Source organism: Pristiophorus japonicus, chromosome 6 (genome assembly GCF_044704955.1).
Source record: "Pristiophorus japonicus isolate sPriJap1 chromosome 6, sPriJap1.hap1, whole genome shotgun sequence".
In the NCBI taxonomy this organism is placed as follows: domain Eukaryota; kingdom Metazoa; phylum Chordata; class Chondrichthyes; family Pristiophoridae; genus Pristiophorus; species Pristiophorus japonicus.
Window position 1 is genome coordinate 183,193,509 of NC_091982.1, and position 20,490 is coordinate 183,213,998.

Here is a 20,490-nt window from a genome sequence, read left to right on the forward strand (position 1 = left end):
CAGATTCTTGGCTTTATAGATATAGGCATAGAGTAGAAAAGCAAGGTAGTAATGCTAAACCTTTATAAATCACCAGTTAGCCCTCAGCTGGAGTATTTTGGCCAATTCTGGGCAGCACACTTTAGGAAGGATGGCAAGGCATTAAAGAGGGTGAAGAGGAGATTTACTAGAATTGTACCAGGGATGAAAGACATCAGTTACCTGGAGGCACTCGGGAAATTTGGGTTGTTCTCCTTAGGATAGAGAAGGTTAAGAGATTTGATAGAGGTGTTCAAAATCATGAATGGTTTTGATCGAGTAAATATGGAGAAACTGTGTCCAGGGACAGATGATTTATTATCTGGAATGCACTGTCTGAAAGGGTGGTGGAAGCAGATTCAATAACTTGAAGGGAATTGGATAAATACTTGAAAAGGAAAAAAATGCTGGGGCTAATTGGATAGCTCTTCAAAGAGCTGGCACAGGCCCAATGGGCTAAATCATTCTATGATTCTCACCCGTTCAAATCGCTTGTTGCTACTGATTGGAGTAACATGAACGCCTCTTGTGTGAAGCTCAGGGAGGTTCCTGGCGCCTGTTGACTGCCTTCAAGAGAGAAGCAAAGATAATTGTGGGGGAAACTACAACTTTAAAACTTGGTAAAGTACCTTTAAGATTCTGCACTAGGTGGATACTGCGTCTTGAAGAGCTTTGATTAAGTGTCTGGTTTCTGCACAGAACGTACATGTTTCTACTCAAAAAAAAAGTTAGTTGGAGAGACGAAGGCGACGATATTGACAAACTCGCCTCGGGTGCGTTTCTTTGTTAAAGGCGCTATATAAATGTAAATTGCCATTGACATGCTCGGGATTGTTTAAGATTTGCAGTGGGAATGAGGTGCTGAGATTGGGGCGTGTACTGGTATTGTGACTGCGCCTCAACAATTTGCCTTTAAGTATTTCGGGCTGTCGTCACGTCTCCAAATGACAAAGCAGGAAGGGATCGCAGCACAGCCCGAAACTTTCCCGGCCGGGTTGTTCAGAGAGAGTGGGCCGGTTATTGCCTATGAAACCACCTCGGCGCCAATTTGGCCCAGTTTTTAACCAAATTAGGACATTTGATCAATTCACATCGACTTGGAGGAGCCGATGCCAGAGGTTGACTTTATTTGAAAGGACTGACGAACGTGCGGTGAACAAGAAAGATCGTCATGTTCGTCTCAATGAACTTCTAGCCAACGTGTGAAGGAAATCTATTTAGAATGAGATCTGCCGCCTACAGCAACCTGAGTAGCTCCGGAGGACCAAATCGGGGCAATGGAGTTCAGGCTGGTTCGTCTTCCTTATGGAACTGGAATTACTGGATCAACTGCTTCACCCAAGAGAAAGTTTGCATTTCCTTCGCGCTTTGGGTTTTATCATTGCTGTTTTGGGCAATCACTCACATTATGTAAGTACAACTAATATTTTATTTCTGAATTAGAAGCCCCTCATTAAAAAGGGAGGGAGAGAATGCTGAAGTCTTGCGATCTTACTCTACCTTCATCTCAAGAATGCGGAGGGGTAATGGAGCGACCGTAACAAGTATTGTACAATAGGATGCATGGCTAATATGTAAGAAAGGTGGAAAGGAAATAACTTTACACAAGGTGAGAAATGTCTGGATAATCTCCCAGTCAGATTAGTAGGGGCACAAACTTCAGGACCATTCAAAACGAATTGAATGCGAGGCTGGGGAAGATGGGGTACTGGAGGGAAGAGCTTCAGTGGGTCCAGTGCCCTTTTTGTTGTCTTTTCTTTTGTAGGTCAAACTTTTTGATATTGGAAACAAAAAATGCTGGAAGTACATGGCAAGTCTGTCAAGGTAAGCTGGAGAGCTTTACCAGATAAGTGACCTACTATGCATTTCCAGCACTCTATTTCGGATTAGTAGTTCAAGCCTTGAGCACTTAATCTAGGCTGATGCTTAAATTGATTAGTGAGGGAGTGCTGTATTGTCGGAGGTACATCCAAGGGCAGATTTCACGAGTGTCCCCTTAAATGTTTTCCTGAAACACTTTTTAGTGTCAGCTGTGACTCAGTTGGTAGCACACTCGCTTCTGAGTCAGAAGGTTGTTGGTTCAAGTCCCACTCCAGAGACTTGAGCACAAAAAAAACAGCTGACACTCCAGTGCTGCATTGGAGACCTTGGTTTCAGATGAGACCTTAAACCGAGGCCAATGTCTGCTCTCAGATGGACATAAAAGATCCCATGGCACTGTTTCGAAAGCAGGGGGAGCTATCCCTGGGTTCTTGGCCAATATTTATCCCTCAATCAACATTTCAAAAAAAATATCTTGTTGCCATCACATTTCTGATTATGGGAGCATGCTGTGTGCAAATTGGCTGCTGCGTTTCCTGCACTGCAACAGTGACTACACTTCAAAAGTATTAAGTGGCTATAAAGCGCTTTGGGATGTGATAAGGTCTTGAAAGGCATTATATGAATGCATGCCTTTCTTTTCTTTTAACATTATGTTATAGGCACCTCCTTTTTTCTGTGAAAATCCTGAAGAATACCATGCCCTTTCAGGGAGCCAGTCCTCCCCAGGTGCATTTTTCAGATGAGCCGAGGCCCCATGTGCATATTCAAGTTATAAAAAATCATATGATACTATTTGAAGACCAAGAACATCTCCTGGTATCTTGGTGAATATTTATTGCTCAAAACAATAACTAAAACAAATTTCTGATTATTTATTAATTTGCTATTTGTACCGTCTGTTGTGTACAAATCAGCTGCTGCATTTGTGTGCGACACAACAATGACTGCACTTCAAAAAAATAATCCATTGGTTGTAAAGCACTTTGGGTATCCTGAGCACATGTTATAATACTATATAATTCCTTTCTTATTTTGACAGTTCAGATTTTATTCCTGAATTTCACAAACAGTTGAAGCCCTAGAGGCAAGAATTGCATGAATCAGCACAATGGTAGTTAATCATACTTTAAATTGCAGCAAAATTTTATCTTAACATTTTAACAGGCAATATTTAAGATAATTTAAATATATCAATACTACATCTTTTTGATGTATTTAGTATTTGTTTCATGTTAATTTTATAAATTGATATTCATCAATTGATCAGGTTGTAATGTATAGAAGCTATGGCATTCACTTTTATGGGCTATATTCTTTCTGACCTAATCACACGGTACAGTATCACACCTAATATTGCACATGCTTGGAAGCTGACCATTTTTCAATATCCACTTTGAGACCCCGCCAACAAAATATAAATGGAAAGCAGTGTATGAATCAAGGACTCACCGTTTTTATGTTTACATGAAAATAACATACTCTGGAGGGTATTACAAGGTGCAATTTTTGGGGGTTGAGCTGACGCTAATATTGTTTGAGTATGACATTTCATCTGCTCTGGGTTGCTGCTTTGTGTCTGTTAATTATTATGTAGAGCAGTGTTATTAGATGGTCCACTGCAGATTAAATTCCAGTAATCCTGCATTGACAGATATCATGCATTAACCTCAGTCAGTATATGTAAAATCCAACCACAACCAAACCTTTCACATACAGAACATGGGAATAATGTTTTTTATTTTGCTTTTGAAGGTTTTATGACAAACCACTCAAATTCTATTAATACCTCTGAATAAAATTATTTTCAGCAATGAAATTATCCTTTTATATTATTTACACAGAATAGTGACTACCTTGAGAAAGCAGTGACATATTATTTTTCAGTAGAAATTTTCGTGTCACATATTTGCATATTTTATTTTCTTCTTGCATCTTCCATTTTCCCTATTTCCCACATGAGATAGCAGCAAGGTAAAACCCCAATGGAGGCACAAATGGTAAAACTGCTTATTGAAGCAAATACGTGTAAACTGAAATTGGTGCAATAACAGGATGTACAAATTTAATTAGAAAGTGTGTCACAATATTAAAATAAAAAAACAGTTTTGATGACTAGAAATAACTTTTGCTTTTCTTTCAATGTTCAAAATCCTCAGTTCCCCCTGATTGTGTTTTATGTGGATTGGTGGAAATGCATTGTAAATCTGAAGTTGAGATTTGTAATGTTAACGTAGAGAGTAAAGTTTTATCATTCTTTGTGTCTGTTAATTATTATGTAGTCGTCTGAATTGTGCACAGTCCATAACCGTCACAAATACTATGTAAGCAATTTATAGTGAATTATTTGTAAAATATATTTTCTCATATATTGATGACTTAAGTCGCGATTCCAGTTGTCCAAATCAGCATGCATGCAGCTCCAAGTACCAAGTTCTATTCTTGTACAGTGGTATCAGCCATAGCACGATGCAGAGTTTTCGTCCACTTAGTTCAATCTATAGCATTCTTGGCTCTGGGTCTAAAAGTTGTAGGTTTGAGTACTATGCCAGGATTTGAGCACATAATGCAAGATATTGGCCCAGAATTTGACAACGAACTGGCAGCGTTTGCCATCATTTCGCCTTTGAAACTGACTGCAACTTAGGGATTTAGCGCATGTATAAACCCTGCAGTTGCAGTCTGTCATTCACTGCTCTGACACAAGCTGTGGTCTGCCGCCCCCCGCGCCATCCCCCCCCCCCCCACCCCCCGGCTTTCCACAGAGCTGGCATTCAGTGAAATCTCTCAAATCAGAGAAACTGACAAAAACTTTGGCTCTTCCACAAGGTACTACCGCTGGTAAATTCCCCACTAAAAGTTAGACCAAAAGGGATTAGGTGTAACTGGGGTTTTATTGGCTGCTAAACAAGGTTATGGCCCTGACAAACTAATTTTAATTTTGTGCAGTGTCAAATTTATCCACTTTAATAAAAAACAAAATTTGTTCATTTTATTTCAGGTTTTCCTTTTCCCCATGTGAGAGCCACAATTTTTGTTTTGCCCTCTAACATTTTTTTAAAAGTTAGAATTTTAAGAGCTTACTCACTTCCTTGTTCACTGTCCATGAGAATTCTGCATTTTGATTGGCTGCTTACATGGCTTGTTGACATCACAGCAGCTCGCATGAGGGGATCCCCACTAAACTCCGTTGATTTGAACTACTCGTCGGAAAACATGAAATTCTCGACCGAGATCACAAGATCTTTATGCAAAGCTTACTTCGGGACCAGTGGTGAACACCTTTGCTTCGTCGCTGAGCACAAATTCTGGACCAATATTCCAGTGTAGTACAGGGTACTGAAGAAATGTTGCATTGTCAAAGAGACTGTCCTTTGACTAAGTTATTAAACTGAGGCCCTAACTGCCAGTTAAAGATCCTCTGAAAGTATTTGAAGAGTTGAGAGTACTTGGGCACCAAGCCAACAGTTCTCCCTTGAATAATACCATCTATAAAAGGGAGTGGTCATTCATTTTATGCCTGTGACTATTTATTTATTTGCACAAAATGGCAGCTACATTTGTTTATATAAAAGTGTGCTTAAAAATTGTTTGCACTTTGAGACATTTTGATGTGGAAAGCAACGCCTAAATTAAATTAAAAAGAATGACATAGTGCCGATAATATCCCAAAGTGCTGCACAACCAATTAATTAATTATTTATGTAAATGCAATCACTGCTGTTATGTAGGCAAATGTGATCACCACAAACTGTATATTTCTGATTTTTGTTTGGAGTAACCAATTAATCCTTGTATCCAGGTTTGGTATAAGTTGAGCTCCCCATTTGAATTTGAATTTGACTTTTGCCATTCAAGTTTATATTGTTAGTACTGCTGATTCTGTTACTGCTGTTAATCATCATTCCCAGGTGGTTTCACATCATGAAGAGATTTTTTAAACTACAAAGATATTATGGTTGTCTTGTGTGACTGCAAGAAACCGGTTTAATGAAAATATTACAATGCCTTTTACTACGATTTCCTGTAACACACCCATAATTTGTAATTTCTGTGCAGCTGGACTTCGTTTATGATTCAATATTTACTGTCATTTGGTATATCTGTGATGGCAACCAGTAGCTGCCAATTATAGCTGTAGAGCTAAGTATGAACCAGAAGGGCTAGCCAAGAGGATTGACTGCCTATTTAATTGTTTTGGATATTTTAGAATGAATTCTGATCATAATCTGAGTGATCAGAATATGTGCTTAAACTCAAATCATCCAAAAACTTCAGCTCCATTACCAAGTTATTTGTGTATGTGTTAGAAAGAGTATTGGCATATTTTAAAAGGAGTGGTTTAAAGAGTTACAGATTGCTTACTTCTGATGATGAATCAGATTAGAATTTTATTCCTGAATCATAGGGCCCAAGTTTCGGGCCGTGCCTAGAACGACCCAAAAGTGCGCCTAAAAATACCTGCAGATTCTCCGGCTCCCTGCAGGTCCTTTGGGGCTTGGCGCAGCGCAGCACGAGCTCCAACCCCCCCCTCTCCCGCTCCAACCCCCCCCCTCTCCCGCTCCAACCCCCCCCTCTCCCGCTCCAACCCCCCCATCTCCCGCTCCAACCCCCCCCACCTCCCGCTCCAACCCCCTCCTCCTCCTCCCTCCCGCTCCAACCCCCTCCTCCCTCCCCCCCTCCCGTCTCTTCTCCTTCCCCCTCTCCTTCCCCCTCTCCTTCCCCCTCTCCTTCCCCCTCTCCTTTCCCCCTCTCCCTCACCCTCTCCTCCCCAACCCCCTCCCCCCCCCCCCCAACCCCCTCCCCCCCCCAACCCCCTCCCCCCTCCCCCCCCCAACCCCCTCCCCCCCCCCCAACCCCCTCCCCCCCTCGCTGTCAGAAACACTGACAGACACAGAAAGAGACAGACACACACTGGGGGGGCCCCGTCCCAGCATGCTGTTGGAGGGCTCCCGGTGCTGCAGTCAGTGAGTGGAACATTTTTTATTTATTGATAATTTTAAAATTTTTTTTATATTTTTTGGTTTATTGGTTGATTTTATTGATGTATTTATCATTTATTATTGATAGTTCTTTATTTGTAAAACTGAAGTGTTTAATGATTGTAAACTCCCCCCCCATTCCCTACGCCTGATTTGTAACCTACGTCTGATTTTCTAAGTGTAGGCAAGGTTTTTCTGAGCGTTCAAAAATTTACATTTACTCCATTCTAAGTTAGTTTGGAGTAAGTTTTCACTGCCTGAACTTTCAAAACGGGCGTGAGTGGCCGGACATGCCCCCTTTTTGAAAAAAAAATCTCTTCCAAACTGAAACTGTTCTAACTGACTAGAACTGGAGCAAACTAAATGCCGAGAATTGCAATTTCTAAGATACTCCATTCTAAACCAGTTGCTCCAAAAAAACAGGAGCAACTCAGGCTGAAACTCTAGAAATCAAACGCCAGATTCTATTGTATTCAACGTTCCATTTGTTCCCTTTTGTTTTCAGATTCTTTTATTTGCGCTGCAAACGGAGAGTTTGGAGAGAAGAATCTTTGTTTTGTGCCATCTATGCTTTTCTGGGGAATCTGTGCAACATGTTTGGAGCACTTCTAGCAAAACAACTGAGTATTCAGGTTGGTGATTGAGGTTAATTGAAGCTCATTTTACTTCAATTGGTTTCTTATTACCAGGAATCAAAATTTCCCATGGCAGCATTTTCCAAGCTTTACCTTGCTAGTTTCTCAAAGGGCTTTTGTTTCCCAATTTCTCCAGAATCTCCACTTTTATTGATATTTCCTTTCTTTTTTCGATTTGTCACAAGCTATCTCTGATGTTATTTTGGCCTTCTTTGCCATTGGAAATCTAGTTATTTATGGACCCATATTACTTCATCTATTCAGTTGCTTCCTCCTCCTTGTGGCATATCTCCCAGTTCTCCCTCCTGTTTGAGTTTTCCTGAGCCATCTTGTTATCTTACCTTTTCAGAATCTCCTTGCTCTTGGATTTCTTCTATTTAAATATTTTGGATTCTGAAGTACAGAAATAATTGGTTCAAGTGCCCTAATATTTCTATTACTCATCTTAAATAAACTTACCTTAACCTTCAGTGCTTTTTATTTGATTATTTAGGAACAATGCATTGTTATATAGTTTGTTTTAAATATAGTCTACTAAATGTAATTTAAAATTGTAATGTATAATGCATTTATTATATATACAGCAACTTGGGTTTCTATATTCCTTGTGTATGGAAAAAAATTACAATTTGGACTTTCTCGCACCACTTCAAACTTGTTCTCAACAAAAAGACAGTTTTCATAAGCCGAATTGTGTCTACTATGGTCGGAAATTTGCACTGTTCTATAGGAAGTGAATAGGATAGAATGCCACATGCAGAATTATCCTTTTACATTATTTATTTACAGGTGTCATCATTTATTTGCAAGTGACATAATTACACGGAAGTAGAATTAATATAAATAGCTAGCAGTATAATACTTCATTTGATTGATGCATAAACCATTACAAACAAGGTACAAAATCTTAGCAACTGTTTCCAATATCTTTTAATTGGTTAATTGATGAAACATTACATGGTTGATAACTGGTACTTGCAAAGTGGGAAACTAATTAATCATAGAAATTTACGGCACAGAAGGAGGCCATTCGGCCCATCGAGCCTGTGCCAGCCGAAAAAAAGCTATCCAGCCTAAACCCGCTTTCCAGCTCTTGGTCATAGTCTTGTAGGTTATGGTTCTTCAAGTGCATATTCAAGTACTTTTTAAATACGATGAGGGTTTCTGCCTCTACCACCCTTTCAGGCAGTGAGTTCCAGACCGCCACCACCCTCTGGGTAAAAAAAGGTTTTTCTCCACTCTCCTCTAATACTTCTACCATTTACTTTAAATCTATGCCCCCTGGTTTTTGACCTCTCTGCTAAGGGAAATAGGTCCATTCTATCCACTCAATCTAGGCTCCTCATAATTCTATACACTTCAATAAGGTCTCCCCTCAATCTCCTCTGTTCCAAAACAATCCCAGCCTATTCAAACTTTCCTCCTAGCTAAAATTCTCCAGTCCAGGCAATATCCTTGTAAATCTCCTCTGTACCCTCTCTAGTGTAATCACATCTTTCCTGTAATGTGACCAGAACCGTAGGCAGTACTTTGGCTTTGGTCTAACTAGCATTTTATACAGTTCAAGCATTACCTTCCTTTGCCTCGGCATTTAAAGGAAAGTATCCCATATGTCTTTTTAAACCACTTAATGCTGGGCGGCAGCATAGTTTGATTTCTCTCTTCTTCAAAGTCCAGGCATTTCAGGATGAAAGAAGCTCTTTCCAGTCGTTGTCCTATGCAGACATTCCATGATCTAGCATTCGCAAGGATTTGCTGTGTACCTGCAATTTCTGAAATGTGCACCTTGCAAGTGCCCAAAACATCCAGATATTAATAACTTAAATCACTTAAGTAGATAAGGGATTAAAAACAGACTTGTGGCCAGATGTTCAAGGCTTTATTTGCTTTTGCATAGCTGACCTGAAGACAGTTTTAGAGTACATTATTCTGTCTATCTAATGTTATCAAAAATTATATAACACAGAAATTTTCCTGTTTGAGACTATAAGAGCTTTGCGACCATCACAACAACAAGTGGTCTGAAGGACAAGTTCATGGAATGCATTCGGGACAGGTTTCTAGAACAATAAATCGTGGAACCAAATGGGGAGCAGGCTATTTTAAATCTTGTATTGTGTAATTAGCAATCTCGTGGTAAAGGATCCTCTGGGGTAGAAACATAGAAACACAGAAAATAGGTGCAGGAGTAGGCCATTTGGCCTTTCGAGCCTGCATCACCATTCAATAAGATCATGGCTGATCTTTCACCTCAGTACCCCTTTCCTGCTTTCTCTCCATACTCCTTGATCCCTTTAGCCATAAGGGCCACATCTAACTCCCTCTTGAATATATCCAGCGAACTGGCATCAACAACACTCTGCGGTAGGGAATTCCACAGGTTAACAACTCTGAGTGAAGAAGTTTCTCCTCATCTCAGTCCTAAATGGCTTACCCCTTATCCTTAAACTGTGTCCCCTGGTTCTGGACTTCCCCAACATCGGGAACATTCTTCCTGCATCTAATCTGTCCAGCTCCGTCAGAATTTTATATGTTTCTATGAGATCCCCTCTCATCCTTCTAAACTCCAGTGAATAAAGGCCCAGTCGATCCAGTCTCTCCTCATATGTCAGACCAGTCATCCTGGGAATCAGTCTGGTAAACCTTCGCTGCACTCCTTCAATAGCAAGAACATCCTTCCTCAGATTAGGAGACCAAAACTGAACACTATTCCAGGTGAGGCTTCACCAAGGCCCTGTACAACTGCAGTAAGACCTCCCTGCTTCTATACTCAAAACCCCTAGCTATGAAGGCCAACATACCATTTGCTGTACCGCCTGCTGTACCTGCATCCCAACTTTCAATGACTGATGTACCATGACACCCAGGTCTCGTTGCAACTCCCCTTTTCCTAATCTGCCGCCATTCAGATAATATTCTGCCTTCATGTTTTTGCCCCCAAAATGGATAACCTCACATTTATCCACATTATACTGCATCTGACATGCTTTTGTCCACTCACCTAACCTGTCCGTCACCCTGTAGCCTCTTAGCGTCCTCCTTGCAGCTCACTAAGAGTAATCATAATATGACAGAATTTCGCATTAAGTTTGAGAGTGACTTGCCTAAGTCTGAAACTAGAATCTTAAATATAAATAAAGCCAATTACATAGGTATGAGGGGTGAGTTGGCTCGGGTAGATTGGAAAAATAGATTAAAAGGTATGGCGGTAGATAAGCAGTGGCTAGCATTTAAAGAAATAATTCATAATTCTCAACAAAAATACATGCCATTGAGAAACACAAACTCCATGGGAAAAGTGATCCATCCGTGACTAACTAAAGAAGTTTAGGATCGCATTAGATTGAAAGAAGTTGTTCATAATGTTGCGAAGAATAACAGTAGGCCTGAAGATTGGGAGAGTTCCAGAAAGCAACAAAGGATGACCAAAAAATTATAAAAACGGAAAAAATAGAATATGAGAAAATTAGCAAGAAATATAAAAACAGATTGTAAGAACTTGTACAAGGAAGCGGATAGCAAAAGTAAATGTTGATCCATTAGAAGCTGAGACAGGAGAAATTATGAGGATTATGACTTGAATATAGGGGGTATAATTAAGAAGTTTGCAGATGATACAAAAATAGGCTGTGGTTGATAATGAAGAAGAAAGCTGCGGACTGCAGGAAGATACCAATCAACTGGTGTGGTGGACAGGACAGTGGTAAATGGAATTTAATTCGGAGAAGTGTGAGGTAATGCATTTAGCAAGGGCTAACAAGGAAAGGGAATACACATTAAATGGTAGAACACTGAGAAGTGTAGAGGAACAAAGCGATTTGGGAGTGCATGTCCACAGATCCCTGAAGGTAGCAGGCCAGGTAGATAAGCTGGTTAAGAAAGCATACAGAATGCTTGCCTTTATTAGCCGAGGCATAGAATATAAGAGCAGGGGGTTTATGCTTGAACTGTATAAAACACTGGTTAGGCCACAGATAGAGTACTGCGTGCAGTTTTGGTCACCGCATTACAGGAAGGACGTGATTGCACTGGAGAGGGTAGAGGAGATTTACGAGGATGTTGCCGGGAGTGGAGAATTTTACCTTTTGAGGACAAATTGGATAGGCTGGGTTTGCTTTCCATGGAACAGAGGAGGCTGAGGGGAGACCTCATTGATATGTAGAAAGGGCCTATTTCCCTTAGCAGAGGGGTCAACAACCAGGGGGCATGAATTTAAAGTAATTGGTAGAAGGTTTATAGGGGATTTGAGGGGAAATTGCATCACGCAGAGGGTTGTGGGGGTCTGGAACTCCCTGCCTGAAAGGGTGGTAGAGGCAGAAACCCTCACCACATTTAAAAATTAATTGGATGTGCACTTGAAGTGCCGGGGCCTGCAGGGTTACGGACCTAGAGCTGGAAAGTGGGATTAGGCTGGATAGCTTCTTGTTGGCCGGCATGAACACGATGGGCCGAAATGGCCTCCTTCCGTGCTGCAAACTTCTAGGATTCTATGAAGGTAATGGCAGAAATGTTTAACAAATATTTTGTATCTGCCTTCACAGTAGAAAACACAAATAGCATACCAAAAATGGTGGGGAACCAAGTAGAGAAAAAATACTAGTGAAACTAATGCGACTAAAAACCGACAAATCCCCTGGATCTGATGGCGCACATTCTAGGGTTCTAAAAGAGGTGGCTGCAGAGATGGTGGAAAAACATACTTCACACATCACAGACCTGTCTGTGAAACTAAATATACAGGTATTGGCATTTGTTTTGTGCCGATGGACCTGTATATGTACAAAGTATTTTGTATTTTTTTCAGTGGCGGTTGTATGAGAGTGGATTTGACTATGGAAAGTGATGGATTCGACATGTGCAGGTACTCTACAGAAAAACAGATCATTAGTCAGCAAGCCTCGGGTTAGGAATCTCCCAGCACACTGAGTAATGAGGCCGGAATGCTCCAATAAGATTAGCTCAAGCTCATTTTAAATAAAGAATAGTTTATTCTTGCCTTGTGCAAACAAGTGTTTGCAGTTCCAAACAGAAAACAAATTTTACTTTCTCCATTTTCCGTCTGACTTAACTAGTTTTACTTCACCTTTCTATCTTTCCCAAATGCTGTATGATCTTCTTATCTCGCTGCAAGTTTAAAAAGTTAAATTGCTGTCTCCCTCGATGGCTCAGTATTGATTTAGCTGAGCCATACAGACGAGGAGAATCTGAGATGCGGGTCCTGGTCTGGACGGAGTTAGATGATCTTGGATGGAATGGTGTTGGGGGTTCAACAATTGCCTGTGTCCCTTGGTTGGTTCCCTCCAATTTCTCATGTACATGTTGCCCCTTGACGACATCATCTGAAAACACGTTGATGACACCCAGCTCTACCTCATTGCCACTTCTCTCGACCCCTCCACGGTCTCTAAATTATCAGACTGCTTGTCCGACATCCAGTTCTGGATGAGCAGAAATTTTCTCCAACTGAATATTGGGAAGACCGAAGCCATTGTTTTCAGTCCCTGCCACGAACTCCGTTTCCTAGCACTGACTCCATCCCTCTCCCCAGCTTCTGTCTGAGGTTGAACCAGGCTGTTCACACCCTTGGTGTCACATTTGACCCTGAAATGAGCTTTTGACTATATATCCACAGCACAACTAAGACCACCTATTTCCACTTCCATAACATCGCCTATCTCCGCTCTTGCCGCAGCTCCTCCACTGCTGAAACCCTCATCTATGCCTTTGTTACCTCTAGATTTGACTATTGCAACACACTTCTTTCTACCCTATGTAAACTAGAGATGATCCAAAACTCGGCTGCCCGTGTCTTAACTCGCACCAAGTCACGGCCACCCATCACCCCTGTGCTCGCTGACCTACATTGGCTTCCGGTTAAGCAACGCCTCAACTTCAAAGTTCTCATCCTTATTTTCAAAATCCCTCCATGACCTTGCCCCTCCCTATCTCTGTAATCTCCTCCAGCCCCACAACCCCCCGAGATGTCTGCGCTCCTCTAATTCTGCCCTCTTGAGCATCCCTGATTATAAACGCTCAGCCATTGGCGGCTGTGCCTTCGGTTGCCTTGGCCCCAAGCTCTGGAACTCTCTGCCTAAGCCGCTCCGCCTCTCTACCTCTCTTTCCTCCTTCAAGACGATCCTTAAAACATACCTCTTTGACCAAGCTTTGGGTCACCTGCGCAAATTTCTACTAATGCGGCTTGGTGTCATTGTTTGATCTCGTAATACTCCTGTGAAGCGCCTTGGGACTTTAAAGACGCTATATAAATACAGCAAATCAGACACAATCCCTTCTTGATCGCTAACTAATAATCCTGCTGCAACTGCATATGTGTAGGTCCATAGTAACGATAGGGCTGGGCTGCATGATTGATTGTGTCCACCAACACGCGGGGAATTTTTTGGGGGGTCAGCAGGCATGATCCGTGGTGGGTCGGGTGGGAAAATGTTTTCTTTTGACAGTGGAACGGGAACCCGCTGTCAACCCGCCACCACGGACCTTTCCCAAATGTCGGGTCTGTCAGCGCTGAGCATACCCAATACGCAGCGGCGGGGGAAGTTATTCAGGTCATTATGATCTTGTTAACAGACCATTAACCACTATTTTGAGCTCACCTTCAGAGTTTACCAGGTCGCCCACAGGGTCCACGCTGCTTGGGAATCACGTCAGGTAAGTAGGTCGGGAGTTGAATGGCCATGGAATCACCCCCTTGACAGCTGCAAATGTCCTATAAAAGCTCCCATCTCACAGCTGTTCACTTTCCAAGCTCAGAAGCTGTTGCTTACTGCATTTGGAAGACAGATTGAGCTTTATGCAGGTTCGAAGTGTTTGAAGTAAACTCTGGGGCAGAAATTCATCCGCCCATTGCCGCTGACTGCCGCCCACTTCCGCCGACATTCCTCTTGAAGATTCGTCCAATGCCCCAGAGAGGGCGACAGGAGAGAGCCGCCGGGAACCGCTCGCTGACGTCAACGGACGGCCGAGTGGTGCAACCGAGCTCCCAGATTCCTGCGGGCGGGAGTTCATGGCAGTCTGGCTGCAAGCTGATCAGTACCGGATAAGTCTGAAGAGCCTGAAAAAAAGGTACATGAACATTTAGAAAAAAATGTCAACAGCGACTTATCTGCATTGGGTCCCTGAAGGTCTTCAGATAGTTTTTGTATTTTTTATTGGTGATTTTTTTTTTTCAGGTCTTCGCCCTTCCGTGGGCCCGACTCCATCCTCGGCAGCACTTGGGCGGCAAGCGCCTCTGGCGCCGGGAAAGAGACCTCCTGCCCGCAGGAATCTGGGAGTTCGGCAGGCGGGAGGTCAGTTGCACCACTCAGCCGTCTGTTGATGTCAGCGAGATTGGCGGCACATGTCGTCCATTTGCTGCCCACCGACCTTCGATGGATCTCGGCCATGAATATCCCGCCTAAAGTACCGTCCGGTGGATCGGAGGCACTTTGGGCGGGCGGAGGCCTTGAGGAAAATCGGCCTCCCTCTATCCAGTGTCACCTCATTGGAACAACCTCTCTCACCATTGACCAATCGCTTCTGTTATCGCAAGTTCACCTGCCATCTATTACATCGGCATCAGTGCCCTTGAAACTATCTCACCTGATCCTCAGAATCCCACCACGATCAGTCCCACCATGAGCAGCACCAACATAGAAACATCGAAAATAGGTGCAGGGGTAGGCCATTCAGCCCTTCGAGCCTGCACCACCATTCAATATGATCATAGCTGATCATGCAACTTCAGTACCCCATTCCTGCTTTCTCTCCATACTCCTTGATCCCTTTAGCCATAAGGGCCACATCTAACTCCCTTTTGAATATATCTAATGAACTGGCCTCAACAACTTTCTGTGGTAGAGAATACCACAGGTTCATAATTCTTTGAGTGAAGAAGTTTTTCCTCATCTCGGTCCTAAATGGCTGACCCCTTATCCTGAGACTGTGAACCCCCTGGTTTTGGACTTCCCCAACATCGGGAACATTCTTCCTGCATCTAACCTGTCCAATCCCGCCAGAATTTTATATGTTTCTATGAGATCCCCTCTCATTCTTCTAAATTCCAGTGAATATAAGCCTAGTCAATCCAGTCTTTCTTTATGTCAGTCCTGCCATCCTGGGAATTCGTCTGGTGAACCTTCGCTGCACTCCCTCAATAGCAAGAATGTCCTTCCTCAGATTAGGAGACCAAAACTGTACACAATATTCAAGGTGTCGCCTCACCAAGGTCCTGTACAACTGCAGTAAGATCTCCCCTGCTCCTATACTCAAATCCTCTCGCTATGAAGGCCAACATGCCATTTCCTGCCTTCACCGCCTGCTGCACCTGCATGCCAACTTTCAATGACTGATGTACCATGACACCCAGGTCTCGTTGCACCTCCCCTTTTCCTAATCTGTCACCATTCAGATAATATTCTGCCTTCCTGTTTTTACCACCAAAGTGGATAACCTCACATTTATCTACATTATACTGCATCTGCCATGCATTTGCCCACTCACCTAACCTGTCCAAGTCAGCCTGCAGCCTCTTGGCATCCTCCTCACAGCTCACACTGTCACCACCCAGCTTAGTGTCATCTGCAAACTTGGAGATATTACATTCAATTCCTTTGTCTAAATCATAATGTATACTGTAAATAGCTGGGGTCCCAGCACTGAACCTTGCAGTACCCCTTTAGTAACTGTCTGCCATTCTGAAAAGGACCCATTCATTCCTACTCTTTGCTTTCTGTCTGCTAACCAGTTCCCTATCCACGTCAATATATTACCCCCAATACCATGTGCTTTAATTTTGCACACTAATCTCTTGTGTGGGACCTTGTCAAAAGCCTTTTGAAAGTCCAAATACTCCACATCCACTGGTTCTCCCTTGTCCACTCTACTAGTTACATCCTCAAAAAATCCAAGAAGATTTGTCAAGCATAATTTCCCTTTCATAAATCCATGCTGACTTGGACTGATCCTGTCACTGCTACCCAAATGCGGTGCTATTACATCTTTAATAATTAATTCCAACATTTTACCCACTACCGATGTCAGGCTAACCGGTCTATAATTCCCTGTTTTCTCTCTCCCTCCTTTTTTAAAAAGTGGGGTTACACTAGCTACCCTCCAATCCATAGGAACTGATCCAGAATCTATAGAATGTTGGAACATGACCACAAATGTGTCCACTATTTCTAGGGCCACTTCTTTAAGTACTCTGGGATGCAGACTATCAGGCCCTGGGGATTTATCGGCCTTCAATCCCATCAATTTCCCTAACACAATTTCCTGACTAATAAGGATTTCCTTGAGTTCCTCCTTCTCGCTAGACCCTCGGTCCCCTAGTATTTCCAGAAGGTTATTTGTGTAGACAGAACCAAAGTATTTGTTCAATTGGTCTGCCATTTCTTTGTTCCCCATTATAAATTCACCTGATTCTGACTGCAAGGGACCTACATTTGTCTTCACTAATCTTTTTCTCTTCACATATCTATAGAAGCTTTTGCAGTCAGTTTTTATGTTCCCTGCAAGCTTACACTCATACTCTATTTTCCCCCTCCTAATTAAACCCTTAATCCTCCTCTGCTGAATTCTAAATTTCTCCCAGTCCTCAGGTTTGCTGCTTTTTCTGGCCAATTTATATGCCTCTTCCTTCGATTTAACACTATCCCTAATTTCCCTTGTTCGCCATGGTTGAGCCACCTTCCCTGTTTTATTTTTACGCCAGACAGGGATGTACAATTGTTGAAGTTCATCCATGTGATCTTTAAATGTCTGCCATTGCCTATCCACCGTCAACCCTTTAAGTATCATTCGCCCGTCTATCCTAGCCAATTCACGTCTCATACCATCAAAGTTACCTTTCTTTAAGTTCAGGACCCTGGTCTCTGAATTAATTGTGTCACTCTCCATCTTAATGAAGAATTCTACCATATTATGGTCACTCTTCCCCAAGGGACCTCGCACAACAAGATTGCTAATTAATCCTCTCTCATTATACAACACCCAATCTAGGATGGCCAGCTCTCTAGTTGGTTCCTTGATATATTGATCGAGAAAACCATCCCTTATACACTCCAGGAAATCATCCTCCACCATATTGTTACCAGTTTGGTTCGCCCAATCTATATGTAGATTAAAGTCACCCATGATAACTGCTGTACCTTTATTGCACGCATTCCTAATTTCCTGTTTGATGCCATCCCCAAATCACAACTACTGTTTGGTGGTCTGTACACAACTCCCACTAGTGTTTTCTGCCCTTTAGTGTTCCGCAGCTCTACCCATACAAATTCCACATCATCCAAGCTAATGTCCTTCCTTACTATTGCGTTAATTTCCACTTTAACCAGCAACGCTACCCCACCTCCTTTTCCTTTCTGTCTATCCTTTTTGAATATTGAATACCCCTGGATGTTGAGTTCCCAGCCTTGGTCACCCTGGAGCCATGTCTCCGTAATCCCAATTACATCATATCCGTTAACAGCTATCTGCGCAGTTAATTCATCCACTTTATTACTAATGCTCCTCGCATTGAGACACAGAGCCTTCAGGCTTGTTTTTTTAAAACTCTTTATCCTTTCAGAATTATGTTGTAATGTGGCCCTTTTTGATTTTTGCCTTTTGATTTCTCTGCCCTCCACTTTTCCTTATCTCCTTTCTACCCTTTGCTTCAACAACCACCATCTTCTCCGCAATCAACTAATGCTGCATAGGACAGAGGGCATCAGAACCAGAGCACATTGCTGCCTGGGAGGCCAGATTTACTTCACTTGATGCCGTACATCTTGGCTGGCACAGGATGCGCCAGGTTGGCACCACCCCATACCAACACCATAAAGCATCCCTACAATGCCCAAGCCATTCCTTTCATACTTGTCACCATTGCAGGGTTTACAGTTCTGTCTCACCGTTCACTGCAACTCAAGAAGCCACTTCCAAAGGTGCACACAGATCTGTTCAAGAACACAAAATGTTCAAAATAAAGGTTTCAATGTTTGACAGCAGATTAACAGAAACTTTATATGAACATTGGATAAAACATCCAAGTGCCTACCCTTGTGTGTTAGTCGGTATGATTGCACTAGGATGAGGGTGAGTGTGAGGGGTAGATAGTGAGATGGAGAAGTGATAATGTAGATAGAGAAAGAAGGATGGGTGCAGGTGCAAGGTAAGTTGGTGTGAGTAAGGATGTGCAGCAGTATGATGGGGATGTGATGAGTGGTACAGCAGGATGAGGCTGAGTGTGGCTTTGCAGTAACGTTTCGTGATCTACTGAGATCATTGAAGGATTTGCGCCACTGCAGCCTGGTCCTTCCGATGACTTCCCAGCTTGTGACCACCTATGCAACCAGGCTGCGTTGGTTTCCTGGGGAGGTATCTTCCGCCCATTGGAAGGAAAGAGAATCTCCCTGTGTGCTATGACTCTCCATCAGCATATGCGAGAGCCTGGGTACAGGTGTGCACCTTTGTGCAGTGCTTGCAGGTGTTTGCTGTAGAACACTAACAGCACAACTGTCAAACTAAATTTGCGCATGGTCCCTTTAAGGAAAACGGTTGATGACGCATCATCAAATTATGTCATCAGACCTGCTTCCTTCAATTGGCCGGCAAATGCGCTGGCAGGCTTTAAAAGGCCAATCAAGGGAATATCATTTTGGACAGCGGGCTGGCGCCAGCAGCAACACCGGAACCCACCGATGTCATCGCCCACCATAGACTTGCCGAAGTTGGTAAAATCCAGCGTTCAGTGTCTAGGCTTATACATGAAAAATGAAAACTTTAAGATGCAGGAAACTGACTGCACCAGAGAGTAGGAGGGAAACGTTGAAAATTGGCAGGTTGTTCAACAGCTAAATTAGTTAAAAGTAGGCAGTTGCTTGAACCTACATTTTTAAAATTTGTGCACCTAGCCACAGCATTATGTATTCCAACATAGAATATAGTATAGTATAGTACAGAGCAAAGCTGACTGTAGGCATTTTGTTTGGCCTTGCATCTTTAAGGAATTTATTTGAGTCTACCCAAGATTCAATTCACCTATGACCCTGCTGGATGGCAGAGAGGGGATATTTGCATCCTTTAAGCCTGACTATTCAGACTTGGGTCCCAGAATTGAAACAACATTGTTACAAAATGTTACAAAATTCAGAATGTAAGTTTTTTTTCAAGATTTACAATGGGCTGGAATTTGCGGTCAGAGGTGTACCTCCGCTGAGCCAATTTTGACCTGAATAACCATTGTACTGTCTTAATTATTCCATATTATCCTGATTGCAACACTGGGAATTTGTTTTTGGATATTAACGGAGTCAAGGGATTTGGGGATAGTGCGGGATGGTGGAGTTGAGGTAGAAGATGATATTGAATGGCGGAGCAGGCTTGAAGGATAGAATGGCCTACTCCTCTTATTTCTTGTGTTATTATGTAGGGAATCTCTGTGCGCATATTCTGCTCAGATTGCAATAATGTCTTCAAAGTGATAGCCTAACAAAATATGCAGGATTTTACCATTAAGCAAGCTTTCAAAATCTCACAGGTCACTTCACATGTTATCATCACTTAAAAATAAATGCCAAAAGCTTTGTTTGGATGAAAAATGTCTAATCTATGGTAAGGAAGACAACAGAAAAAAATTCTAACATTTTATTATCTTTATCTCTTTCCAGGTTTTTACTGCAGCTTGTATGGCAACAGTGGATATTCTCCATTTTGTATTAATCCTATTTCCTGTGTACCGTTCAAGACCCAGATCAAAAACAGGTAGAAACAATGCCGTACCAAAAAAGCATTATATTGTCTGTATTATTGAGCAGCGAATGTGTGCAAGTCCTATGTATTTTTTTTAATTATTATGCTATGATATTTTAATCTGGTTACCAGTAAATTCTGGTGATGACAGCTTTTTCTCCTTGTTATGTGTGTCCTGTCCTGTGCAGCACCAGTGGATTGTAGACAAGGTTGATGTTGTTGGTGCTGCTGGTGTGACTGGTGATGCTGGTGTTGCGGCTGATTGTGGTGGGATTCTGAGGATCAAGGTGAGATAGTTT

General features: G+C 42.4%; 1 protein-coding gene across 3 annotated transcripts in view; it reads left to right on the plus strand.

Annotated features, from left to right (window-relative positions):
- Positions 1-976: 976 nt before the first annotated feature.
- tmem44 (transmembrane protein 44) overlaps positions 977-20,490 on the plus strand; it is a 64,089-nt gene continuing 44,575 nt past the window's right edge. For 2 of the 3 annotated variants that reach the window (XM_070882291.1, XM_070882294.1), the window contains exons 1-3: positions 977-1,428; positions 7,327-7,453; positions 20,110-20,203. In XM_070882291.1, the coding sequence (XP_070738392.1) occupies positions 1,241-1,428; positions 7,327-7,453; positions 20,110-20,203 (409 nt within the window). In that variant the 5' untranslated portion in view covers positions 977-1,240. Of the gene's footprint in view, positions 1,429-1,783; positions 1,843-7,326; positions 7,454-20,109; positions 20,204-20,490 lie in introns of all 3 variants that reach the window. The other variant, XM_070882292.1, reaches the window with a different exon arrangement.